This window comes from Macrosteles quadrilineatus, unplaced genomic scaffold, assembly GCF_028750875.1.
Source record: "Macrosteles quadrilineatus isolate MER2022 unplaced genomic scaffold, UCM_ALF_1.0 Scaffold_1__1_contigs__length_201487025, whole genome shotgun sequence".
NCBI lineage: Eukaryota > Metazoa > Arthropoda > Insecta > Hemiptera > Cicadellidae > Macrosteles > Macrosteles quadrilineatus.
The window spans coordinates 69811167-69834135 of NW_026542594.1; the positions used below are offsets into that span (position 1 = coordinate 69811167).

At 37.3% G+C, this 22969-nt stretch overlaps 1 protein-coding gene across 3 annotated transcripts in view; it reads right to left on the reverse strand.

Annotated features, from left to right (window-relative positions):
- LOC128983546 (pyridoxal phosphate homeostasis protein-like) overlaps window positions 1-22969 on the reverse strand; it is a 102755-nt gene that overhangs the window by 64122 nt on the left and 15664 nt on the right. For all 3 annotated transcript variants that reach the window (XM_054402857.1, XM_054402855.1, XM_054402856.1), the window contains exons 2-3: window positions 15668-15811; window positions 2993-3209 (exon numbers count right to left, since the gene is read on the reverse strand). In XM_054402857.1, coding sequence (XP_054258832.1) covers window positions 2993-3209; window positions 15668-15811 — 361 coding nt within the window. The remainder of the gene's footprint in view (window positions 1-2992; window positions 3210-15667; window positions 15812-22969) is intronic.

The following is a 22969-nucleotide window of genomic DNA, read 5'->3' on the forward strand; positions in this document are numbered from 1 at the left end:
AATTTACTTTAAATGCCTATTAAACTTTAAAAGAAGTTGTTTTTCAAAATTGGTGTCGCTGATTCTTCCTCGTCTGTTACTCTGTTAGTGATGACTAGGCTTGCTGCTCTGAACAGGCGTTCGCAGTGAACAAAGGTGTTTTTAATTTGTATTTGTAGATTTATATTTGTAGTTATCTTATTATAATGTATTTGTTTCATGACTAGTGAATATTTTGTTAGTAAATTTATGTAAATTTATAACTAAATAATGATTTACACATTAGTTTGCCGTGAGTGAATACTGAAGCAATGTTAGTGTGGTAGTCAGGTACACATCGGCAACGTCGCAGATTCGCACGTGCTCCCGCCCGGCTGGGAAATATCGTACAAACAACAGGCGGCCCGCTACCAGTCACGGGAGAAATTTTTGTCTACAAATATAAATCTGTTTAAAAACCACCTTTGTTCACATTATAAAATCTGTCATATTGGTGTTATTTCTTGTGTCGTGGCAAACACGATGGTATTTTGAACAAAATTTTCAGTGTCTTATTAACGATGTTAGCATATGGTTTAAAAATTAACAGCAGCATAAAAACTACTGTGAATAAAATTTTTAAAATGCATGGAAATGTTAAAAATGAACCTACCAATAAGCCATAAAAATTTCAGAAAGATTGGCTCAGTGTTTTGTTTACAAATAAATTTTAAACTTCAGTGTTAGTGCAGAGTTTCTTAAAAACCGGTACTTTTTAGGATCTTTCAACTGTATAAATTTTTCTGGTAAACGGACATTTTTTTAATCGACACCACGTAAAATGTATTTAAACCAGCTTATATTTAATTTTTGTTTCAACAGAATCGGATAATTCATCTCAGTTTAGGCTCACACTCGAGTGCACATATTTATTTCCCCGACAAAGGTAATATAAAAACTTTTCATCACTCTGTTTTCAATATAGTTCAAAAGACAAAAACAAATAGTGATCATCTCACCTTTCCTGACATAAACATTACTTTCGATACACAAACATAAGTTACAACTGAAGTTCCCGGTTAACACAGTTTGTTGATGTTCAATTAGCTGAATTTTACACTAAAATTTATTGTACAACAATTAATGGATTACAAAATATCAGATATTTTTTTTAAAGTCTCATGAAGTAGTTCTTCCAGTGTGATAAAAGTATAGTTTATTACTAAATTTAAAAGTGACCTATTTGTGGCGAGATAAAGTTTAAAAGAGCATGGGAAACACATTGAGAAATACACTATAACTGTACTAAAAAATAAAAATTATATTCATTAAAAAAATATATAGGCCTATTCCACTTCAAGTTGAAAACGAGACCATCATACTTTTTCTCCACTTACCTCGAAGCACTTGTGACAGATGCTTTAATTATTGTTGTTTTGGGTACAAACTTGTGACAGATGCTTTAATTATTGTTGTTTTGGGTACAAACACAATAAACATTTTAATGCGTTTCCACCCTTTTCATTTTTTCAACTTTTTGAAATATGTCACTTAAGATTGGTCACTTGATATCACACTCGCCCACCATTATTATTAATGGACGCAAACAAATATTATTAATCTACTCCAACTTAATTAAAACTGTTCACCTTAACGGGTTATTTATTATGCATTTAATTTATTTACATTTTAGTTGAAGTTAAAGTAATATATTATTGTTATTTATTCCAATAGTTTATTTGTTATTGTTACTGTTGAATTTTTACAGATATTTGTGTCTTTGTTGTCTTTTTTTTGTTATTAATTACTCAAGAGACAATTAAGAACTCATAAAACTGCATGCTACTGATTCAAACTGACAAAAACTGTATGGTAAATAAGAAACAATATTTTTAGTGCAGACAAACCATTTGTGGTTTTTGCACTTTTGTATCCTATGTATTGGCAATTATTGTGTAAATAAATTTCTTGATTGATTGATTGGAAATACTTTCGCCTGACCAGAAAAGCTAACGATTTAAAACTAGCGAATATATTATCTATTCGTTGTCTACTAAACTAACTGAGTAGAAGTTATTTCCAGCTCTTTTTAAAAACTAACTAATAAAATAGAAGTTAGTAAAAAAAAACCAACGAATAGCGCTATTCGTTAGAATTTCTATTCTTTATTCCCAAGTATGCTGTTCACCCTGATCTCAATAGATTAAAGTTAGCTATAGAACAAACAATGAAACAAGCTGGGAATTGGTTAAGTGCCAACTATCTCCTTCTTACTTCTTAATGTAGATAATACACAACACCTAGTTTGCCACACAAAATACAAAGATTTGGGCTCAGGTGTAATTTGTAAAGAAGTTAGGCCCATAAAAGTCCTGGGTGTTTTGATTGACAGCAGCCTTTCTTGGTCAGCTCACATTGATTTAGTATGTACGTTTTGTACGTACTCTTGACAGTTTTTGTCAAGAGTTATTTATTTAGTGGATAGGTTAAAAACTGTTGTTTCTGAGAAATATATCCGAGTAGCCTATTTTGCATTTTTTCAGTCTGTGTTAAGCTATGTTCTGATTCTCTGGAGTAACGGTAGTAATATAAGTGATGTTTTGTTACTTCAGAAAAAGGCACTTAGAATAGTGACCAAATCAGCTATCAAAGCCCATTGTAGACCGTTTGTATTGATCAATGAAATTCACTTTTGTTTTTATGTCGTAATCCATAATATGTTTGGAAACAACAAATTGTATTTGTAAAGAAGGTTATTTGATTATATCGTTGCTTGCTTACTCCGCTCAATTGGCGGACCTGAGGCCACATACCTAGTAGAAAAAAACCCTAACATTACTGACTTACAAGCAATAATGAGACATAGCAGCCTAATACCTTAATACAAACTATTTATATAAAATACAAGCAGATGATTTCTGTGCAAAGAATGACAATAGTTTCTGATTGCTTGACAAGGTATGATAAATTCCCCAACAGTATAGTAAAACAACAACTTGCTGCACTTAAATACTGCATCATATATATTATTTACCTTCTTCTCCACTTGTATTTATCTGGATCATAATGTTGAGCCTTTCTTGGTCCTTTGGATCTTTTCTATCCCAAGCTTTGTCGAGTAAAGTTGCAAGCTTTTTTGAATCAACAGTTTCAACAACAAAAATTCCAGGAATAGAAACAATTTTGTTAACTTTGTTTGTTTGTAAGTTACCAATGAAATGCCATTTAATTTCCTTACATTTTTCTAAAAGCTGCAAACAAAAAAAGCAAGTTAAGTATTGGCATGTTAAGCACATTAGTTCTCCTTAAAAGTTCTACACACAAGTTTTATCAAATACCTACAGATTCTTTATAAAGACTAAAATATCCCCGCCGCAGCAAACCTGCAGACTAGGCAAATTTCCATTTGCCTAATTGGATTTACACTAAAATTTCTCTGTTACATATATATAAGCTTAATGTATTATATATAGTATATGTGATCATTGGTGATCTTGTGATCCAGTAGGCCTAGTTAAATGTCTTCATACAAATAAATCAGCTGTGACGATGCCTCCCACCTCGCCTAGATCACATGACCCCGACCCGTTTCCGTTCTTCCCTCTCTCAGCATCCACCCCTCTTGATTGCAACATCGTTGTCACAGTTTAGCAAAATGTAATCCGTTTATTTATTTACAATCCGACTACTTCCCTAGTTTAGATAGTGTCTCTGTTAAGGTACAATAGAGACACTACACTGGCGACGAGTGCAAAAAGATTTTATTGTGAAATGCGTGGTTTTACGGACAATATAAGTGTTCAATTGCTCCGCTAACCTAGGCCTAACACGTGGTAGATTTGGAAACCGTGGGACGGTTCTTCAAGAAGAAAGTAAACTTTGATGTCTACAATCGCCGGGGAGGAAGATTTGGACGTTTCAGTGTTATTTGAACAGGTTAGTGTCGTTCATAACACAAACACAATGCTAGGGAATGTCGGAGAGTTCGATGTTAGTCAGGAAACGTGGTCTTCTTACGTTGAACGTTTCGAATTGTTTTGTGACTGTAATAAAGTAGAAAATGAAAGGAAAGTTAGTACGTTTTTGACAGTTGTGGGTGTCAAAACTTATACTTTTTTGAGAAATTTGTGTACGCCGGATAAACCATCGTCAAAAGAGTTCAAGGATATTGTAAAAACTGTTCAGGATCACTTGTACCCTAAGCCATCTTTAATCGCAGAGAGGTTTAAATTTAGTAAAAGAAATCAGCTTGAACATGAGACTGTGTCGGAGTACATTGCAAGCCTGAAACGTTTATCAATCCATTGTGAGTTTGGTGCGTCATTAAATGACTATTTGCGTGACCGGCTAGTAAGTGGCATCAAAAGCGATTCAACCAAACAAAGACTGCTGGCGGAAGCGTCATTGACATACGACGAGGCCGTAAAGATCATTCTATCAGTGGAGACAGCAGAGAAGAATGCGTCGGTGCTGGGGTCCAATGCCAGTGGGGGTCAGCTACAACAGATGGCGGCGTCAAAGCGGTGGAGCGCCGGGGGCGGCTCGAGACAACGTCAACAGCAAGACAACAAAATGCACATCCAAAAACAGATCAAGTGCTTCAGTTGTGGGAATTTAGGGCATGTCTCTAAAGAATGCCAAAGTTCTGTGAAGTGTTTTTGTTGTGGGAAAACGGGACATGTTTTAAAAGAGTGTCGATTACGGGGTGTGTGTGCAACAGTTGTGGTAAGAAAAACCACATTTCTAAAGTTTGTAGATCCTCTGTGGGTAAGTCGAAACAAACTAATAACAATAGTCATAAGAGACAAATTAAACATAATTATGTATCAGGGGATCACTCTATTGAGGAGACTGAGCTCAATATTGATGAAAATTTGGATGGTATTGCTAATTTGTATGAAATTATGTCCACCAACCATAGTGTAGGCCTACCAAAGGTCCAAGTAATTTATTGTCTTTGAAGGTTGATCCAATAAAATTAGAAGTAAATATTGAGGGACAAACTGTAAACATGGAATGCGATACTGGTGCAGCAGTTAGTGTTTGTAACTTTGATTTTTACAAAGATAAATTAAGTAAGTTAGCTCTAGAACCATCTGATTTGTCTCTCAGCTCGTATACCAGTGAGCCTATCACACCTATGGGCAAAGTGTGTGTGTCAGTAGCTTATCAAGGGGTTAAGCGTAAACTAGATTTGTATGTGGTGAAAAAGGGTGCTCACCCGCTGATGGGGTGGGACTGGCTTAAATCATTAGGGGTTGAAATATCATTCAAGTCCCCTGAATTACTGGGAATAAGTAAACCTAACTTAAATACAGTAACTGATGATGAAACTTTTGTTGTAAATAGTGTAAATAAACTTGTTAAGGATTTTCCTGAAGTATTTACAGATGAATTAGGGTTGTACAAGGGTGATCCAATCAAACTTAAAGTAAAAGAAAATGCTCAACCAATGTATTGTAAACCTAGGCCTTTACCTTTTACCTTAAAGGCCAAGGTTGAAGCTGAACTGCAGCGTTTAGTAGACGCAGATGTTTTGAGCCCAGTTGATACTACTGAGTATGCGACGCCAATAGTAGCTGTTTTAAAAAAATGTGGTTCTGTTCGCATTTGTGGTGATTATCGGGCACTAAATAAAGATCTAGAGTTAGAACGGTACCCATTGCCTAAAATAGAGGAGTTGTTTACTGAATTGCAAAAGGGTGAAAGATATAGTAAAATAGACCTAAGCCAGGCCTATATGCAACTTAAGCTAGACGAGTCATCGCAAAAATTGTGTACTATTTCTACCCATAAGGGACTCTTTTCTTATAAAAGGTTGCCGTACGGCGTGAATAGTGGTCCAAGTATTTTTCAAAAAATAATTGATCAAACCTTACAAGGTTTAGAAGGTGTTGTAACGTACCTTGACGACATACTTATATCGGCACCTGATAACGAGACCCATGTAAATAGATTGAGGGAAGTATGTAAACGCCTTTCCTTAAACGGTTTCACAATTAAGAGGGAAAAGTGTGACTTTTTCGCTAAAAAGTTAGAGTACTTGGGGTTTGTGTTGGATAAAAATGGTTTATATCCGAGTAAAGCTAAGGATGAAGCTATCGTTGAAGCGCCCGTGCCGCAAAATGTTACGCAAGTTAAAGCCTTCGCAGGGCTAGTACAGTATTATGGTAAATTCGTGCCTAATTTGAGTGGGACTTTGAGTCCATTATACAACCTGTTGAGGAAGGACGTTCCTTTTAATTTTGACAAAGCATGTTTGGATGCCTTTAATAAAGTCAAAGAGTTGCTATCAACAGCGCCAGTTCTGGCACACTATGATCCCTGTTTACCCGTAGTCTTGACTGTTGACGCAAGTTCTACAGGGTTGGGATGTGTATTAAGTATAATAGATTCTTCAGGCATTGAACGCCCAGTCTCTTATAGTAGCCGTACGCTTAATTCAGCAGAGCGTAATTACTCCCAAATAGATAAGGAGGCTACAGCCGTAGTTTTTGGAGTAAAGAAATATCACCAATATTTGTACGGTAGGCATTTTACCCTCAAATGTGATCATAAGCCTTTGTTAAGTATTTTTGGAAGTAAAAAGGGAATCCCTGTGTTTGCTGCAGGCCGACTGCAACGGTATGCATTGTTCTTGACTGGCTACACATTTGATATTATATATGTCAAGTCTGATGAAAATAGCGCTGACGCTCTGTCACGCTTGCCGCTAAATGTAAAACACAAAGATTCATCAGAAGATGAATTAGCATGGTTAGGGACGTACTTGCACTGTGTAATGGAAAGTTCAGTTCCTCTCAATTGTGAAGTTGTCAAAACGGAAACTCAAAAAGATCCACTCTTAAGAAAAGTATTTAATTATGTTATGAATGGTTGGCCAAATTTTTTAGAAGGAGACGATAGGGAATTACAAGCGTTCTATCAAAGACGGGATGAGCTAACAATTGAATGTGGCGTTATCATGTGGGGGTATCGAGTTGTTGTGCCTAAGTCCCTGCAGGAGTTTATTTTAAGAGACCTTCACGTCTCACACATGGGTATTGTAAAAATGAAAGGTGTTGCCCGCAGTTATATTTATTGGCCGGGTATTGATTCGGATATAGAGCGTCTTGCAAACAGTTGCTCATCCTGCCTTTTAGAGCGACCTAGTCCAGCAAAAGCAGAATTACATGTGTGGCACTATCCTAGTAGACCATGGGAGCGTCTTCATGTAGATTATCTTGGTCCGTTTAAAGGGAAAATGTACCTAATAATTGTTGATGCTCACTCGAAGTGGCTTGAGGTTTTTGAAACCGCCTCAACTTCTGCCCATCTGGCTATTGACAATTTAAGATCTTTATTTGAACGGTTTGGTTTACCGTTAGCGATTCACAGTGATAACGGTCCCCCATTTAATTCTGCTGAATTTCAAAAGTTTCTTACAAGTAATGGAATACGTCATACAACAAGTGCTCCATATCATCCTCAGTCAAATGGCCAGGCTGAGAATTCAGTAAAGTATGTAAAAACTAAACTGCGCAGTGCTCTTAGAAACAATGTAAATACATCGTTAGCTTTAAGTAGGATGCTTTTTGATTATCGTAATTCAATACATGCAACCACTAATGAAACACCATCTAAATTGATGTTTGGTAGAAATCTTAGAACTAGGTTTGACTTACTGAGACCTAATCTCAGCGAAAAAGTAGCTAAAAAGCAAGAGAAACAAAAGTATTACTTTAAGGGTAAAAGCACTAGATATTTGTACATAAATCAAGCTGTCTTAGTAAAGGATTATCGTTCAGGTAATAATAAATGGGTTGAGGGGGTGGTAATTAAAGCAATCAGTGATGTTATGTATATAGTAAAATTAGCCTCAGGAGTCTTATGGAAGAGACATATCGATCAGTTAGTTCCAATTGACACAGGTGAATCAGATGTAAATAAGCAGACTAGTAGTGTCAAAGAACAGCTGACAGTTGAGCGACCGTGTCAATCAGCTGATGAGGCAGCCATGTATCCTGCCACCCCTACCACCACTCCTAGTACCTCTCCCGTCACTCCACACACTATAAGACCTCATGACGTCACATCCTCTCACGTTACACCTCATTCCAGATTTTGAACCTGTCTATTCCCCAGTTACAAATGCCAAATCTCCAGCTGGTCTTGTAAACAAGAGCCTCCCTTCGCCTTGTTTAGTCAGGCGTTCACAACCAGAACGCAAGCCAATTGATAGGCTTAACTTGTAGTTATTTAACTATGTTATTTCTATGTGTGTATTTCTCTATTCTTATCTCTAATAAGTTAGGCTACTTGTTTGTATTTTAATGAATTGTGACAATTTCATTATTTTGAATTTTTATGTCAGTTTTCAATTTGTTCCAAATTTGGCAGGAAGGTGTTACATATATATAAGCTTAATGTATTATATATAGTATATGTGATCATTGGTGATCTTGTGATCCAGTAGGCCTAGTTAAATGTCTTCATACAAAAAAATCAGCTGTGACAATGCCTCCCACCTCGCCTAGATCACATGACCCCGACCCGTTTCCGTTCTTCCCTCTCTCAGCATCCACCCCTCTTGATTGCAACATCGTTGTCACAGTTTAGCAAAATGTAATCCATTTATTTACAATCCGACTACTTCCCTAGTTTAGATAGTGTCTCTGTTAAGGTACAATAGAGACACTACAGTCTCCTTAAAAATATCACATTTATTCCCTATTCAAATAGCATTAGTTTAACGAGTACTCTAGGTTTGCTGCAACAGGGAGGGTAAGTTTTTTTTTTGTAAAATGTTAATAGTTTAGTATGAAATAAATGCATTTTCCAAATGTGATCAAAATATACTCATAAACAAGCAAACAACAACAGTTTACTTGTTCTCCATAAGAATAACGTGGGAATTTTAAATTTACATTTCTTTTTAATTTTCTCCGTAACCATTAGGCGCATAATAACGCTTCAATATACTAAATTATTTGTTTTTTTAAGGTCTACAAAAAGGTTTGGAAAGGAATTGCTAAATCTTATGTTTTTAGGGTAAAAAATTAGAAAAACCAAGTTTTACCCTATAAAACCCCACATAAACCCACGTTCCCATGGTCCGATCATGCTAGTTCGAATAAATGTAGGCTTACAAGTTTATACCAAATTTCATCAAAATCGGACCATTTTTGCTCGAGTTATCGTGCTAACGGACACATATATATATATATGAATTTGAACGGTTGGTGTTTTTGGCCTCTAGGGACCTCAAAACAAAAAAAAATTGGTCCCGGGTCCAGGTTTTACCATGAGTACGGTAATAGCTTATTCCATATATGGGAAATTCGCTAAAAGTGAAGAGTAAGGAAATAGTAAATTCAGTAAATATAATTAGTTTTCCCAAACAATAAATCTATATAAATAAAATTAGAGTTTTGTCTGCACATTGCTCAGAATTGTATATTTTTAGGTTATTTTTACGTTTTAAACATTAAAGAAGCAGAAACGAGTCTAATCTCTATTTCTGTCTGTCTGTCTGTCTGTCTGTCTTTCTGTCTGTCTGTCTGTCTTTCTGTCTGTCTGTCTGTAACACTCAAGATGGCATTTTACGCAATCTTCTCCGTGAAAACGAGAGTACCTATCAAGATCCAAGTCATTTTAATGTATTTACTGGATTGGTGAGAGTGTCTTTAGTGATTAAAATATGACCTCACTACTTTGTAAATAAAATTACGGACGTTCAAAAATGCAGTTTTGTGCGATTTTTGTCAAATTTTCGTTCAATTTTTATCACATAATCGTCTATGAAATAACGAACAGCTGTTCGGATCAAGATTATTTTTTCTAGCTGTCACTGATATGTTTACAAATGTTGTTTACAAATACCGCAACCAATTCGAATCACGTTTTGAAAGCAAATCCCAACCAAGTGAGATTGAAAACGTTTTTCTTACATAACGGATTTAATTAATCGCAAGTGCAATATCATAGTGTAACCGTAAATTAAATTAAATAACTAGGCATCATCCAGGTCAGGAACCAGAAATTCTTTGTGTGTAAAATTGTTCCTGAGTTTTGATAACCAGAAAAAAGACCTTGAATCAGTGTTGTATATGGCTGGGACACTTAATGATCCTCGCCAATAGCTTACAAACAAGGTTTCCACTCATTGACGGCGCTTCAATGGCGATTGTGTAAAGTGTAAAGTGAAAAGATTACACCTGCAGTGGGTGATTGTAACAGAGGTTTACGGATGATGCTAAACTCGCTTTTCCAATGTGTCACTTTCTGTTTCTGTTCACCCTGTAATGCAATCGCTGGACCATACAGCCAATAGGCCAATTGGTTATAGGCCCATAGCCCATCTCTTGGGTACGTACGCCTACCTATTTATTCATAACAACCTTTTCGACGACGATCCTTTATACCGGTACTTTTCCTTAAAATACATGGCAAAATTTTTTTTAATGGAAATTTTCCCATAAAACCCCATAAAATAACGGAAAAATAGGATTTTCCCAAAAACGGCCCGAACGATTTTGGGAAAATCCTATTTTTACGCCCATTTCTGTAAAAATTATGGTTCAAAAGTTGTTGTAAATTATGTTATTTTCCCATAAAACCCCCATAAAAAACAGAAAAATCGGATATTCACAAAAATAGCCCAAACGATTTTAATAAAAATTTAGTATGTAGTCCTTTAAATTCTGAACAAAATTGTACTAATCCCATTTCCGTATATTTACTCACACCGCTTACACATGATAAAGGTTGTTGACAAACTTATGGGAGAAAGTATGTGTCAGAATGCTGATACCGTTTATTTTTAAACTGACACCGTTAAGTTTACATGAAAAGTTATGACTTTTTACGAAAAATCCAAAACCAAGAGATCAATAACCTCGGGACTAGATTAATGCATTTAATTGGTCGGATGTACTATAGTTCTTAACTGTAAACGTTGGTTTTTGGTACTGGTTCTTTTCCTTAGAACAGTTGGTATAGCTGCAAGAATCATTTTTACGTACCAACACATCACTGTAATTTACAAATTAGTTATCGTTGGTGTTGCATCTTATTTATTAGAGCCGTATTCAATTTAATTGATGTCTTAAGTGTATAAGTTTTGCTTTTTCTGCCTGGATTCCAAAATCTTAGCTTACCCGGTATGCTAAGAAAATGATAACCCATTTGAGTAAAACATTTGTGGAGCAAACCATCATGAATTGTTTACGCCTTTAAGCACGGGCGTCGCCGCCATAGGGGTCATGGGGGACGCGTCCCCCCCAATATTTGAAAAGTCAGTTTTGTCCCATCCCAAACTTAGCTGTAGACATGCTAGGGCAAAGGCGAGCGCCAAGTGCGCAAGCGAGGACGGGAAAACAGCTGATTTCCTTATGTCCCATACTCATAGTTATATAGTTGTGAAACTGTCTGCTAGCCACTGACTTTACATAGGCATCAATCAGCAATCAGCGGTAGCACCAGTAGCCTATTACCATTGACTATATAAACACTAGTGTTAAAGTTAATATAGGCAATGCTATTACTGAATTCGATACTATAGGCTACATATTGTGACAGATCTATGAAATGGAGAAAAACGTAAGGTTAAAAAACGTGTCTACTTGCTTGCATGGCATATTGAAATGGAAGGTGTTATGACAATTGGGCACAGTTCTAAGGCTTTTAGGAGATATGGCTTCGTAGTCTACAGTAGGCCTATGTTTTGAAATTCATGAATGCAAGTTCGTCATAGTTTGATTTTTAAAATGTCTACTTGCTCATGACAAAGACAAAGAAATAACGAGTGAAACGGGAGGTTTTTGGACAGTTGGACACAGATATAGACATTAATAATGGCTTTAGAAAGTCAGTAAACAGCTTTTGTGAGGATACGGCCGTAGCCTATCCACACAATCGTAGCGTATGCTTTGAGATTTATGAATGCAATCGTCATAGTTAGTTTTAAGAATGTCTACTTATTCATGACAAATAAATAAGGAAATGTGAGGTTTTGCACACAGTTCTAGACGTTAAAACTGGCTGTAGAAAGTCACCCAACGGCTTTTAGGAGAATATGACCATAGTCTACAGTGTGTTTTGAAATTCATTAATACGATCGTCATAGTTTAATTTTTAAGATGTCTATTTGCTCATGACAAACAACAGGTGAAATGGGAGTTTATGGACAGTTGGGCACGGTTTTAGGTGTTAAAAATGGCTTTAGAAAGTCACCAAACGGCTTTGAATATTCCAAATTTTCCCGGGGGAGGACCCCCAAACCCCCTGCCTTATTGGGGGGTGTGGAGCACCTCCCAAGCCCCCCGGAGGACCCCCATTTGTCCCCCCCAAAGTGTTGATGCTGACGACGCCAATGCCTTTACGTTGTTTATGTATCAATAGTTCGTGGTCTATTTTGATAATTTTTATTCTGAATTACCAATCTAAATCGTCTATGTACTTTTATATAGTAAGCCGCAATTTCGATAACATTTCGGGTCATCTTCGGTCCAAGCAAATATAAATTGTTATGATAAAATTTAATGACATTAACAAAGATTTCAAATACTAATTTTATATGTAGGCCTACTTCGTTATGCTTAAAGCGTAGCAAATTCCTTCATTAAATTCTGTATTTTTGTGTGTATGTCTGTTGGTAATGCATTAATGTCCTTATTTCTCAGTGTTTCACGGAATGGACTAGAGCACCTTTGATAATGAAAATGTTAACCGGAATAAAGTGTTTAATGGTGAGGTTGATGTAGTACTTTAAATATGTTTAACCATTGTGGAAAGTAACTTTCAATTATAGGCCTACCTTTTTTTTCAGGGAGAGGAGGGAAAATGCTTTTACGCACACAGGTAGCCAGCCTGTAGTGTGAGACTCCTGAAAATTGTCAGACTACTCACTAAAAAACCCCCTCTACTCTGTTGGACACAGACCTGGAATTGTTTGTCACATTACTTCAAGTCAGGCCAACATGTGACCTAAGCCCTCAGGGCTCGCACCGTTTCTGGCATTTCGATTCTTAATGACCTACAACCGCATCCCGGTCAAGGTTGATCTTCTTGGCGCGGAGAATACCCTGGATATAATGTGACACACAGGTCCAATTGTCCTCACCCTCCGTCATAATCGGTATGACCGTGTCCACCGACAGCAGTAATATTAATTGTTGAGCCTCCAGGCGGGGCCTTTCCCAGCGCTGGCAGTGGAAAAATGTATGTTCCACGTCATCGAGAATGCCTGGGCAGTATATGCAGTCGGGTGACACGGCTTTGCCCATCCTGAACAGGTACGACCGGAAAAAGCCGTGTCCCGTCAGAAATTGGGTGAGGTAGAAGTCCACCTCTCCGTACCGCCAATCAACCCAAGGTTGGACTTGCTGTATCAGTCAAAAGTTTGACGGGGATGACTCCAGCAATCACCAGGACGGCGAGCTCGGACACTGTTCGGTAGGCAGATGCTACCCTCAGTGCTGCCTGACGCTGCACTCGGGCGAGCCGCATCCTGTATGCCTCCTTATTTAGTGCGTCTGCCCACACCTCCGCACCGTACAAGAGTACGGACTGGACCGAAGACATTAACAGCCTTCTACGACTGGACCGAGGCCCTCCGACATTGGCCATCAACCGGCTAAGAGAAGAAACCACCCTAGCGGCCTTGTCCGCTGTACGGAAGATCTGATCCCGCCAGCTAAGCTTGCTGTCTACCATGACCCCAAGATACTTGGCAGAACGAACAGTTTGAACCTCGACGGCTTCCACCCTCAACGGCACGATGGTGTCAATCCGTTTTTTTGTCAAAATCACGATCTCGGTTTTGCTCAGAGCAAGCGAGAGACTGTGGTCTGCCATCCATGCGTTTATGGTACGCATAACTCGGTTTAGCTTTAGCTGAGCCAGCTCAACGCTACGTGCAGCTATCAAAGCTGCAACGTCGTCTGCGTACCCAACCAAGACTATTTCCTCAGGCATTTCAGACCTCAGAAGGCTGTCATAAGCGACGTTCCAGAGGTCTGGGCCGAGTATGGAACCTTGGGCAGCACCAGAAGTGACACTCATCGTCCGCGGGCCCTCCGCAGTGTCATACGTTAGGAGGCGAAACCTATAGAAACCTTATAGGCCTACCTTAGGGCTATGCCTCATGGATCTATAAAGCATTTTTTTAGTTTAATCATTGGATTTAACATATGGACCAACACGATCTGGGTGACATTTAATTGTGAAGCATTTATTTTGGCTTGAACTGTCAGATACTGTATTTGCGAAGGTTTATATAAAATAGTTTTGCCAGCATATCTGCAAATATGCAAACCAACTGCTTTTCTTAATATAAGAAGGTTTCAACTGACTACTTTAAGATCCCCGTGCGGGCACACAGCTAGTATTAACTATGAACAAATTAAAGAAATAGATTATGTTTTAAAGCAACTTTTTTCATAACCCAAGTAGCAGAAAAACGAGAAATTTTTTTTTTTATATCAATTTTAAACTTATATTAAAACTGTTATTAATATGAGTATAGTTGACAACCGGCAAAATTTAAAATAGTTCAAAAATTGTTTTACAACTATATTGCAACAATTTTACAACAATTTTAAAATTGACTTTGCAACAAGTTAAAAATTGTTTTCACATAGGACCAACCAACCCATGGGCATATCCTACATAAACACAAAATAATAAAGATTTTGTATGAAATGCATATATATCAGTTGAGCATTTTGATTAAATAGTTCAAAAAAACAAATTTTGAGAAAAAACTAGAATCAAAATTATCTTCCCCCACCGGGTCTTGACCCGGGTCCTCAAGACTGTGAACCCCTTACATTACCTCTGAGCTATCTGTGGTTGTTGATATTTCATGTTTAATGCTAGCAGTGCTGAGTGTGGGAACTGTCTGTGGCATTCATGTATCTGCAATTCTAAAATGGTACAGGGAAGGAGGGCAAACAGGTCCACGACGTAGGGAGTGGTGAAGTAAGTAGTGAAGGTGAGCAGTGTGGAGATTGGGAGTGGATTAATGTATCTGCAATACTTTTCAGAGTAAACGAATAATTTTCCCCGAGCAAAGCTCGGTCCCCAGGTACTATTTTTGATACTATGATTGTTTAGGCCTCAAGTTGTTGAATTGATTTTCTGGGAGTTGAGGTGGATATCGGCATTTGAATGTAGATGAATTAATTAACATTGCTAATGTTATTATAATTATTGTTATATGATTAATTCATCTCCCCCCTTAAATTGTTCAACTACTAAAAATTTGCTCAAATAACTGAAATAAAAACAACAAAAATATTTGCATTATTATTATTATCATATGTTAAACAGGTGTTCCATTACTGTATCTAGTATCACAACTATCACAATTAACGTCATCGGTAACTTATCACAAAAATCGGTAACTTATGCATTATGAATTTACCTATTCAAGTAGCCTAATTCAATATTCATAATGTAATAACTACTACGAAATTATAAAGAATTGTATTATATAAAAAAAATTCTTTATAAGAAGAATTATTTAATTGCTATGCTTTACCTGTACAATTAACATAAATTTTTATTAATTTTTTTGTCTCACCCTATGGTATTCTTGGCTTCTTTTGTAGGCCTAGACATCAAATTGAAAGAGTATATGGGCCCCGTTATAGGTAGCACCATGAGACCTACGGTAATAGCTTATTCCCTAAGGAATTTGCTAAAAATTAGCATAATTTTAACTCACCTCTGCATCATTACTTTTCTCAACCAACTCTTGAACATAGTTTTCACCAAAGTGTCTCTGACCACAATCATATGCAGCAAATATTAGCTCCTTTGGTTTAGTTTTACTCACTGCCACTAATCTGGGTTTTATATCCGGTAGACCCTGAAAATTAACATTACTAGAAAGAGTAGAAAGCATATGTACACTTTATTGAAAAACAGTTTGGTCGTGAGTCACTTAGTGTGGCCGCCTCCATTTAATTTAATGATACGCACATTCATTCATTGTCGCCGCGACAAAGTCGCCAAGTGTGGCCCTAGCCTAAGTCATTTTTGGCCAAGAATGGGATCCCTATGTTTGAGCATTAACCCTACTCTACTAGACTTTTTTATATTCCTCAGAGTTAAAAGGAAGCATTCAAAGGAACCAGTTTAAGATAGTGAAGTGGAACTTGCATAAAGGAAAAAGCGACGGAGACCATGAATGTTAATACTTTACTTAGGCCCTAACTTTATTTTTCGATGAAATGGCGACCACACAAAGTAGGTATTTTAAGCCAAGTATGAATGGAGATGAGTGTAGGATGAGTGGCGCGATCTTGTAGTCTTGTTAGTAACTAAGGCCGACATATTCCTTAGGCACAGCTGTTAATTAATAGCCCATAGAGCTAATGGCAACTAAGGGACCTACAGTTTATAGTAGAATCCGAACCTCATTTTTGCCTTGGTATATACGAATTGGTCTAATTATCAGGATAGTACTGCAGATAGTCGTAGTTAAGAGTCCTTGGAGCCTAGACGTTCTAACTCGTTAAACAATTCAAAAACGACAAAGACAATTTCTAATCTCTCAGTATCCTAGATATTTAAATCACTCTTGTGCTTGAAAAAATATATTGAGATGGTAAATAGCTCTTCAGCGGCTGTTTGAAATTAACGAAATTAACATTGCTGTTATGGCGGGCAAATGAAAATGGCCGCTAGCTTCCATGGACCCCCTTGGAGAACAATTATACATTACATTGTAGAATTGACAGGCAAATGAGTAATCCAAATGTATTATTGCTTACTGGCTTAATGATAAATGAAGATCAGCTGTATTGAAGTAAATAAAAATCAGCAGTAAATGGCTTCTAATGCTATTCTTGTGGAGGACATTTTACGTTATATCTCGTTTTCTGGTAACTTTATGGGAATTCTACTATTTTTCCTGAGTCCCTGGGGTCAAGACCTTTAATTTAAGACCCCTCCCACTTTTCTGTGACTTACCAGACATCCACAATTTTCCGGTAAAAATTTTGTCTTACAGAATTATATATAAGGATAATTTGTTATTTATTATGGGTGTAGCATAGAGCACAAGGGCCTAGATTTTTTAGGATTTTTTGAGAGGATAGCAGGCTTACCTGAATGGGAAAGAGTCCAAACTGGCACAGGAAACACAAAACATAACTTTGCACTATATACACAAAACATTAGAATATTTCACTGTCACTGACAGCATTTTCAACTAAGGAAGAGAGAGTTTTTTTTTTTTTTTTTTTTTTTTTCCTGGCCACCAAAAAACTCTCTCTTCCTTAGTTGAAAATGCTGTCAGTGACAGTGAAATATTCTAATGTTTTGTGTATATAGTGTAAAGTTATGTTTTGTGTTTCCTGTGCCAGTTTGGACTCTTTCCCATTCAGGTAAGCCTGCTATCCTCTCAAAAAATCCTTGTTATTTATTATGTTTATTATCTATACTATTATATAAAAATCTAATGGTGTCTGTCTGTATGTGTATTACTAATAGGTGCAAAAACTACTGAACCAACTGGGCTTAAATTATACAAAAACAGGGTGTCCACAGAAAATTTTTCATTAATTTCCATGACTTTCCATGACTATCCATGACCATTAGCCATTGATTTCCATGACTCATGAACTTTAGTCGAAAATTATAATATAACATACACACACGAATAATACTGCCCAGACAAGCTATTTCGCAAAAAATACTGAATTATGTATTAAGAGATAACAATGGAGTACAATAGGTAGAACAATGAAGTACGGTAATACAGACTCAAAACTAATAAACTAATACAACTGTTATAAATTGAATTGTCAAACATTTATGAAAACTCCTGAAAAATGCTAAAATAGCCGGGGTTAAGGCCGTCTAGAGCCTTCAAATCCATCCAACATTGGGGATTTCCATGACTTTCCATGACTTTTTGCCTATTTCCATGACTTTTAATGACCACAATTTTTTTCCATGACTTTCCATGACTATCCCTGACTTTCCAGAATGTGGACACTCTGAAAAATATAGCTACCATACCAAGTACCATTATAGGACTATTCACATTTCGATACTGACCGTAGGCTTTGCCCCTTTGGCTCTAAAAATTCTGAGGTGAACATATTAGGCCCCTATTAGACGAGGTAGCCTGGCGACGTCGCCAGTGACAGTAGCTGGCGACGCACTGGCCACCAAACCTAGTAGCCAGTTGAGTAGCTAGAATTTTACCGCCGTTATTCATTTTGTTGTGAGTGCTTGTCTTGTACTTGTACTTGTTATGAGCTGTATGTTTACAGTGAATAATGAGTGATTATAAGTATCTTCTTATAAGTCTTCAGTGTTCAACTTTGTGTCGGCCAACTTCTGACACTTTTTCATGAGCTCTTCTTGACTAATTTAAATGTAATATTGCTTACTTGCTTAATGATAAATCACGATCAGCTGTATTGAAGTAAACAAAAATCAGCAGTTTCCAAACGCCTTCTAATGCTATTCTTATAGAGAAAATTTTACGTTATATCTAATTTTGCATTAAGATTTTGGGAATTTCACTAATTTTCCCGCCGTCACGGGATCGAGACCTTTAATTTGAGCCCTCTCCCGTCGTTCTACGACTTTCCATTCGCCCACAATTTTGACGCAAAGAATCGGCTTACGTAATTAATATATAGATGTTTGAACCAGCTGTGTGGAATCAATTGTGAAATCAAAATTCATTTGACAGTTAGTTCTGCTTGTTTACATTTTTAAACTTTGTAGGTTTGTTCTTTGTCACCATGGATACCATCAATCAATATTTACTTTTAAATCTCTCACCTCAGACTTTTAAAAGCCTTTTAAAAGTCCGAAGAGGCGCCCCTTCTCTCTTAAAAAATACAAAAAAATATTGTTACTTGTTAGAAGTTATCAAATGTTCTTCGTAACGTTTTGTTTACATTTTCCAAACTAGAGAACTGTGTTTATAAAGGCATACAACCTACTGTAGTCTATTTGTAAGTTCAGTTACGTTGTTGTAGTGTATAGTAATAGTATGTTTTATCCATGGTAACAACATCGTCTGCGTAGTGACTTGTGTTGTGGTTAGCATACAACAGCAAAATTATGCTGTATCATATCAGCTGATTACTCAGCATAAAGACGGCGCAAAAAGACAGGAAAAGAAGAAATAGATACTGTACTTGAATCTTTCCGGTAGGGATGTGCCGATTCTCGATGCCACCGATTCTGGAACATTGGTATGTGTATCGAGAATAATATTGATCGTCAAGAGTCAATGCCGCTACCGATACCTAGAAGTGGATGGGAATAATTTGAATGCGAAAATCAATTTACGAAATTCAGCCATAGAATTTCAAAATTTGTTAACACTATCGCATCTAAAAAGCAGTAACATAAATGTCAGCTACGTAGCCTTTATGCTTGCATTAATGCACGAGAAACACGGCTATCACATAAATCAAACTGTTAAAATTTTTAACTCAATTTCAGTGAGTACGGCTAGTATTGTTTAATGGACAATTCAATGTCACTTAAGCAGCTACTGCATCGTCTTCCCTACAAAAATATTGTGATAAAGGGCATTAATAGTATGCTCTATTGGAAAGAAAATTCTATTTTAAATTCATGTTTTTAAGAACATAATAGCTTTGACTATTAATACAACTACAGTAGACATTCCATCCCCATATTAATTTTGTAGCCAGATTTTTTAAAGTTTATTATTTTGGTTAGTAAAATAAATCTCAGTTACTAAGTCTAACTAAAGATGTAGCCTATTTTGTCAGATCAGCAAAATAATTTAATCGTGTTCTAAGAAGGCCTACTACATGGCAAAATATAAGCAGTTGGAATTTAAACAACTACATATAACTTGGTTATTACACTGGTAAATACAACCATAGACTAATCAACAAAAGGGGGCTTCTTGACTTTCTTGTAAATTTTGAAGGTAATCTTTTTTCATGTCTAGTTCATGTTGGGGACACTGATTACTAGTGTCAACAAAATTTTGTTTCTATTATTTTACGGTTAATTTTGTGATTTTTGCTTTACTTTTCGGTTATATAACTAGGGGACGAGTTATTGTTTATGATTACATCGTTTAATTTGGTTAATTGAGTTTTTAAATGGCTGAAGTAACAAGAAACAAATTGTTACAAAACACAACCTCTAAAGTACACTGGACAGAACTAACAGCAAAATTAATTGTCCTCAGCTGATCCATAAGGATGAGAAATCTAGAGGTCCGTGAAGTTGGCGTACCCATATTAGCGTATCCACTTTTGATCATACCAATCGTTAGTTCATCGTTAAATGAGTTCGCCAAAACTTTTTTTAAGAACTTAACAGGAAATCAGTTCTCGATAGTTCCCAAATTTTTTCGTTAGTTCTCAAAAAATAAAAAAGTTATAGCCGATAATAAGTGGGTACGCTAACTTCACACTTCCGGGTTCTAGCGCGCGCCGTTTTCTGATGAGAAACGTTTACATCTATATATCAATCGTTAGTTCTTCGTTAGTCCTCGATAGTTCTCAATTTTTTTTGTTAGTTCTCAAACAATAAAAAAATTATGAGGCATACAAAGTGGGCTAACTTCACAATTGTACAATTTCCAGCGGGCACAGTTTTCTGACTATAAATGCCTATATCTATATACCAATCGTTAGTTCTTCGTTAGTTCTCGATAGTTCCCCAATATTTACGTTAGTTCTCAACAAATGAAAAAGTTACGAGGCATACAAAGTGGGTACGCTAACTTCACAACTATACAATTTCCAGCGGGCACCGTTTTCTGACTATAAATGCTTATATCTATACCCCAATAGTTAGTTCTTTGTTAGTTCTCAATAGTTCTCATATATTTACGTTAGTTCTCAAAAAATAAAAAAGTTACAAAGCATAAAAAGTGGGAACGCCAACTTCACAATTATAGAATTTCCAGCGGGCACAGTTTTCTAAATAAAAATGCTTATATCTATATACCAATCGTTAGTTCTCGATAGTTCTCCAATATTTACGTTAGTTCTAAAAAAAAAAATAAAAAAGTTAAGAGGCATACAAAGTGAGTACGCTGACTTCAAAATTATAAAATTTCCAGCGGGCACAGCCTGTCTAGAGTGACAGGCTACAGCAGAGCACCAACTAAGAACACTTCCTACATCCGGAACACCAAGAGGCCCAACCTCGAAGCAGTGAAAAACGACCTGAAGAATGGTGTTATAAACCTGGACCGCGACTGCACTGACATTGATTCTGCTTTCTCCAGCTGCTGCAACCAACTTAGTGATTATATCAGATTCCACTCTCCTTGGAAAAGAATAGGACTTTCTGCTTTCCCTCGCTGGTTCTCCAAAGAGCTAAAGGATTTAGTTGTACTTAAAAAGTCGCTACACAGGCAATACAAGGAATCACATGACCATATTGTGTATGAACGTTTCTGCAGAGTACGGGCCCACTGTAAAGCGATGGCCAGGGATTGTCGTTCCAGATACATCGGTTATGTTAACTCTACCATCAGCTCTAATGTTAAAGTGTTTTGGAGTTTCTTGAAGCAACTTGATAGAACATCGGTGGATCCCTCTGTGATGGGAGATGGTACTACAACTACGTTCCGCCCAAATGAGATGTGTGAGCTTTTGCAAGTTACTTTTCCTCGGTCTACTCTCATTCAACTCACATCGCCTACACACCGCTAGCTGACAAAACGTCCTTCGTTCTGGCTAGTTGTTCAGTGTCAGCTATAGAAATAGACAACAAGCTCATGAGGCTTGACCCTTCAAAATCCTGTGGTCCTGATGAGGTGACTCCGGGAGTTCTAAAATACTGCCACTCAGAGCTAGTTTCCTACTTGCACTTTCTCTTCAATCTCAGTCTGGAACATGGTATCTTTCCAGCAGTATTGAAACGGGGATATGTTATACCCATATTTAAGAGTGGTGATAGGCAAATGGTCACGAACTACCGACCAATCGTGATCTTGTCAGATCTAAGCAAGGTCTTTGAGAGCTTGATACTGGACATCTTACAACCTCTATTCAAGAATGTCTTAATAGAAGAACAACACGGCTTCTCCCCAGGTAAATCAACCGTCACAAACCTTCTTTCCTTCCAGAGTCAAGTAATGTGTGCCTTCAACCACCGGTGTCAAGTGGATGCAATTTACATTGACTTCAGCAAGGCATTTGACAAGATCAACCACCACCTCCTCCTGGCAAAGCTTGAAAGCTATGGGATAATTGGTACCATGCTGAACTGGTTCGAGAGCTACTTGGCTGACCGCATGTTAATCACTCAGTTTTCTTCCCATCGATCCTCAGGATTCATCGCAAGCTCTGGTGTTCCCCAGGGATCACATCTGGGACCACTTCTGTTTTCAGTATTTATCAATGATATTAAAGACGTCATTGATATTCCTTTCCTCTTTTTCGCTGACGACATCAAATTGTTCAAGGAGGTGAAATCACGTCATGACTGTTTACTGCTACAGGTAGCTTTAGAGAGTGTTCATCAATGGTGCTCAACGAACGGGATGTACATCAATCAAGCTAAAACCAAAGTGATAACTTATAGCCGGATCAACGTCATTGAATACGACTATGCCTTGGTTGGGAACCGGCTGGAGAGATGCAGTCGCATGAAGGATCTTGGGGTCACGATTGATTCCTCCTTTGAGTTTGGACACCACATTGGTGACATATGTGCCAGGGCCTGCCGCACCCTTGGCCTGGTTATTCGGACGGTAAATCACGGGCTGGATTCCGTAGCAGCTACCATCTTATACAAGTCCCTTGTCCGTCAGCTACTTGAGTATGCTTCGGTTGTATGGTCTCCTTTACAACTCGGCCTCACAGATCAGCTAGAGTCAGTCCAAAGACAATTCATCAGGTTCCTGGGACGCCGAGAGGGGTTCAACTACTTAGAAGTCCCCATTGATGTCATCTCAGAATCCTACGGGCTGCAGCCATTATCATGTAGAAGACGAGTAGCAGATGTGTCCTTCCTCTACAAGCTCCTCAACAGCAAGGTAGTTTGTCCTTAC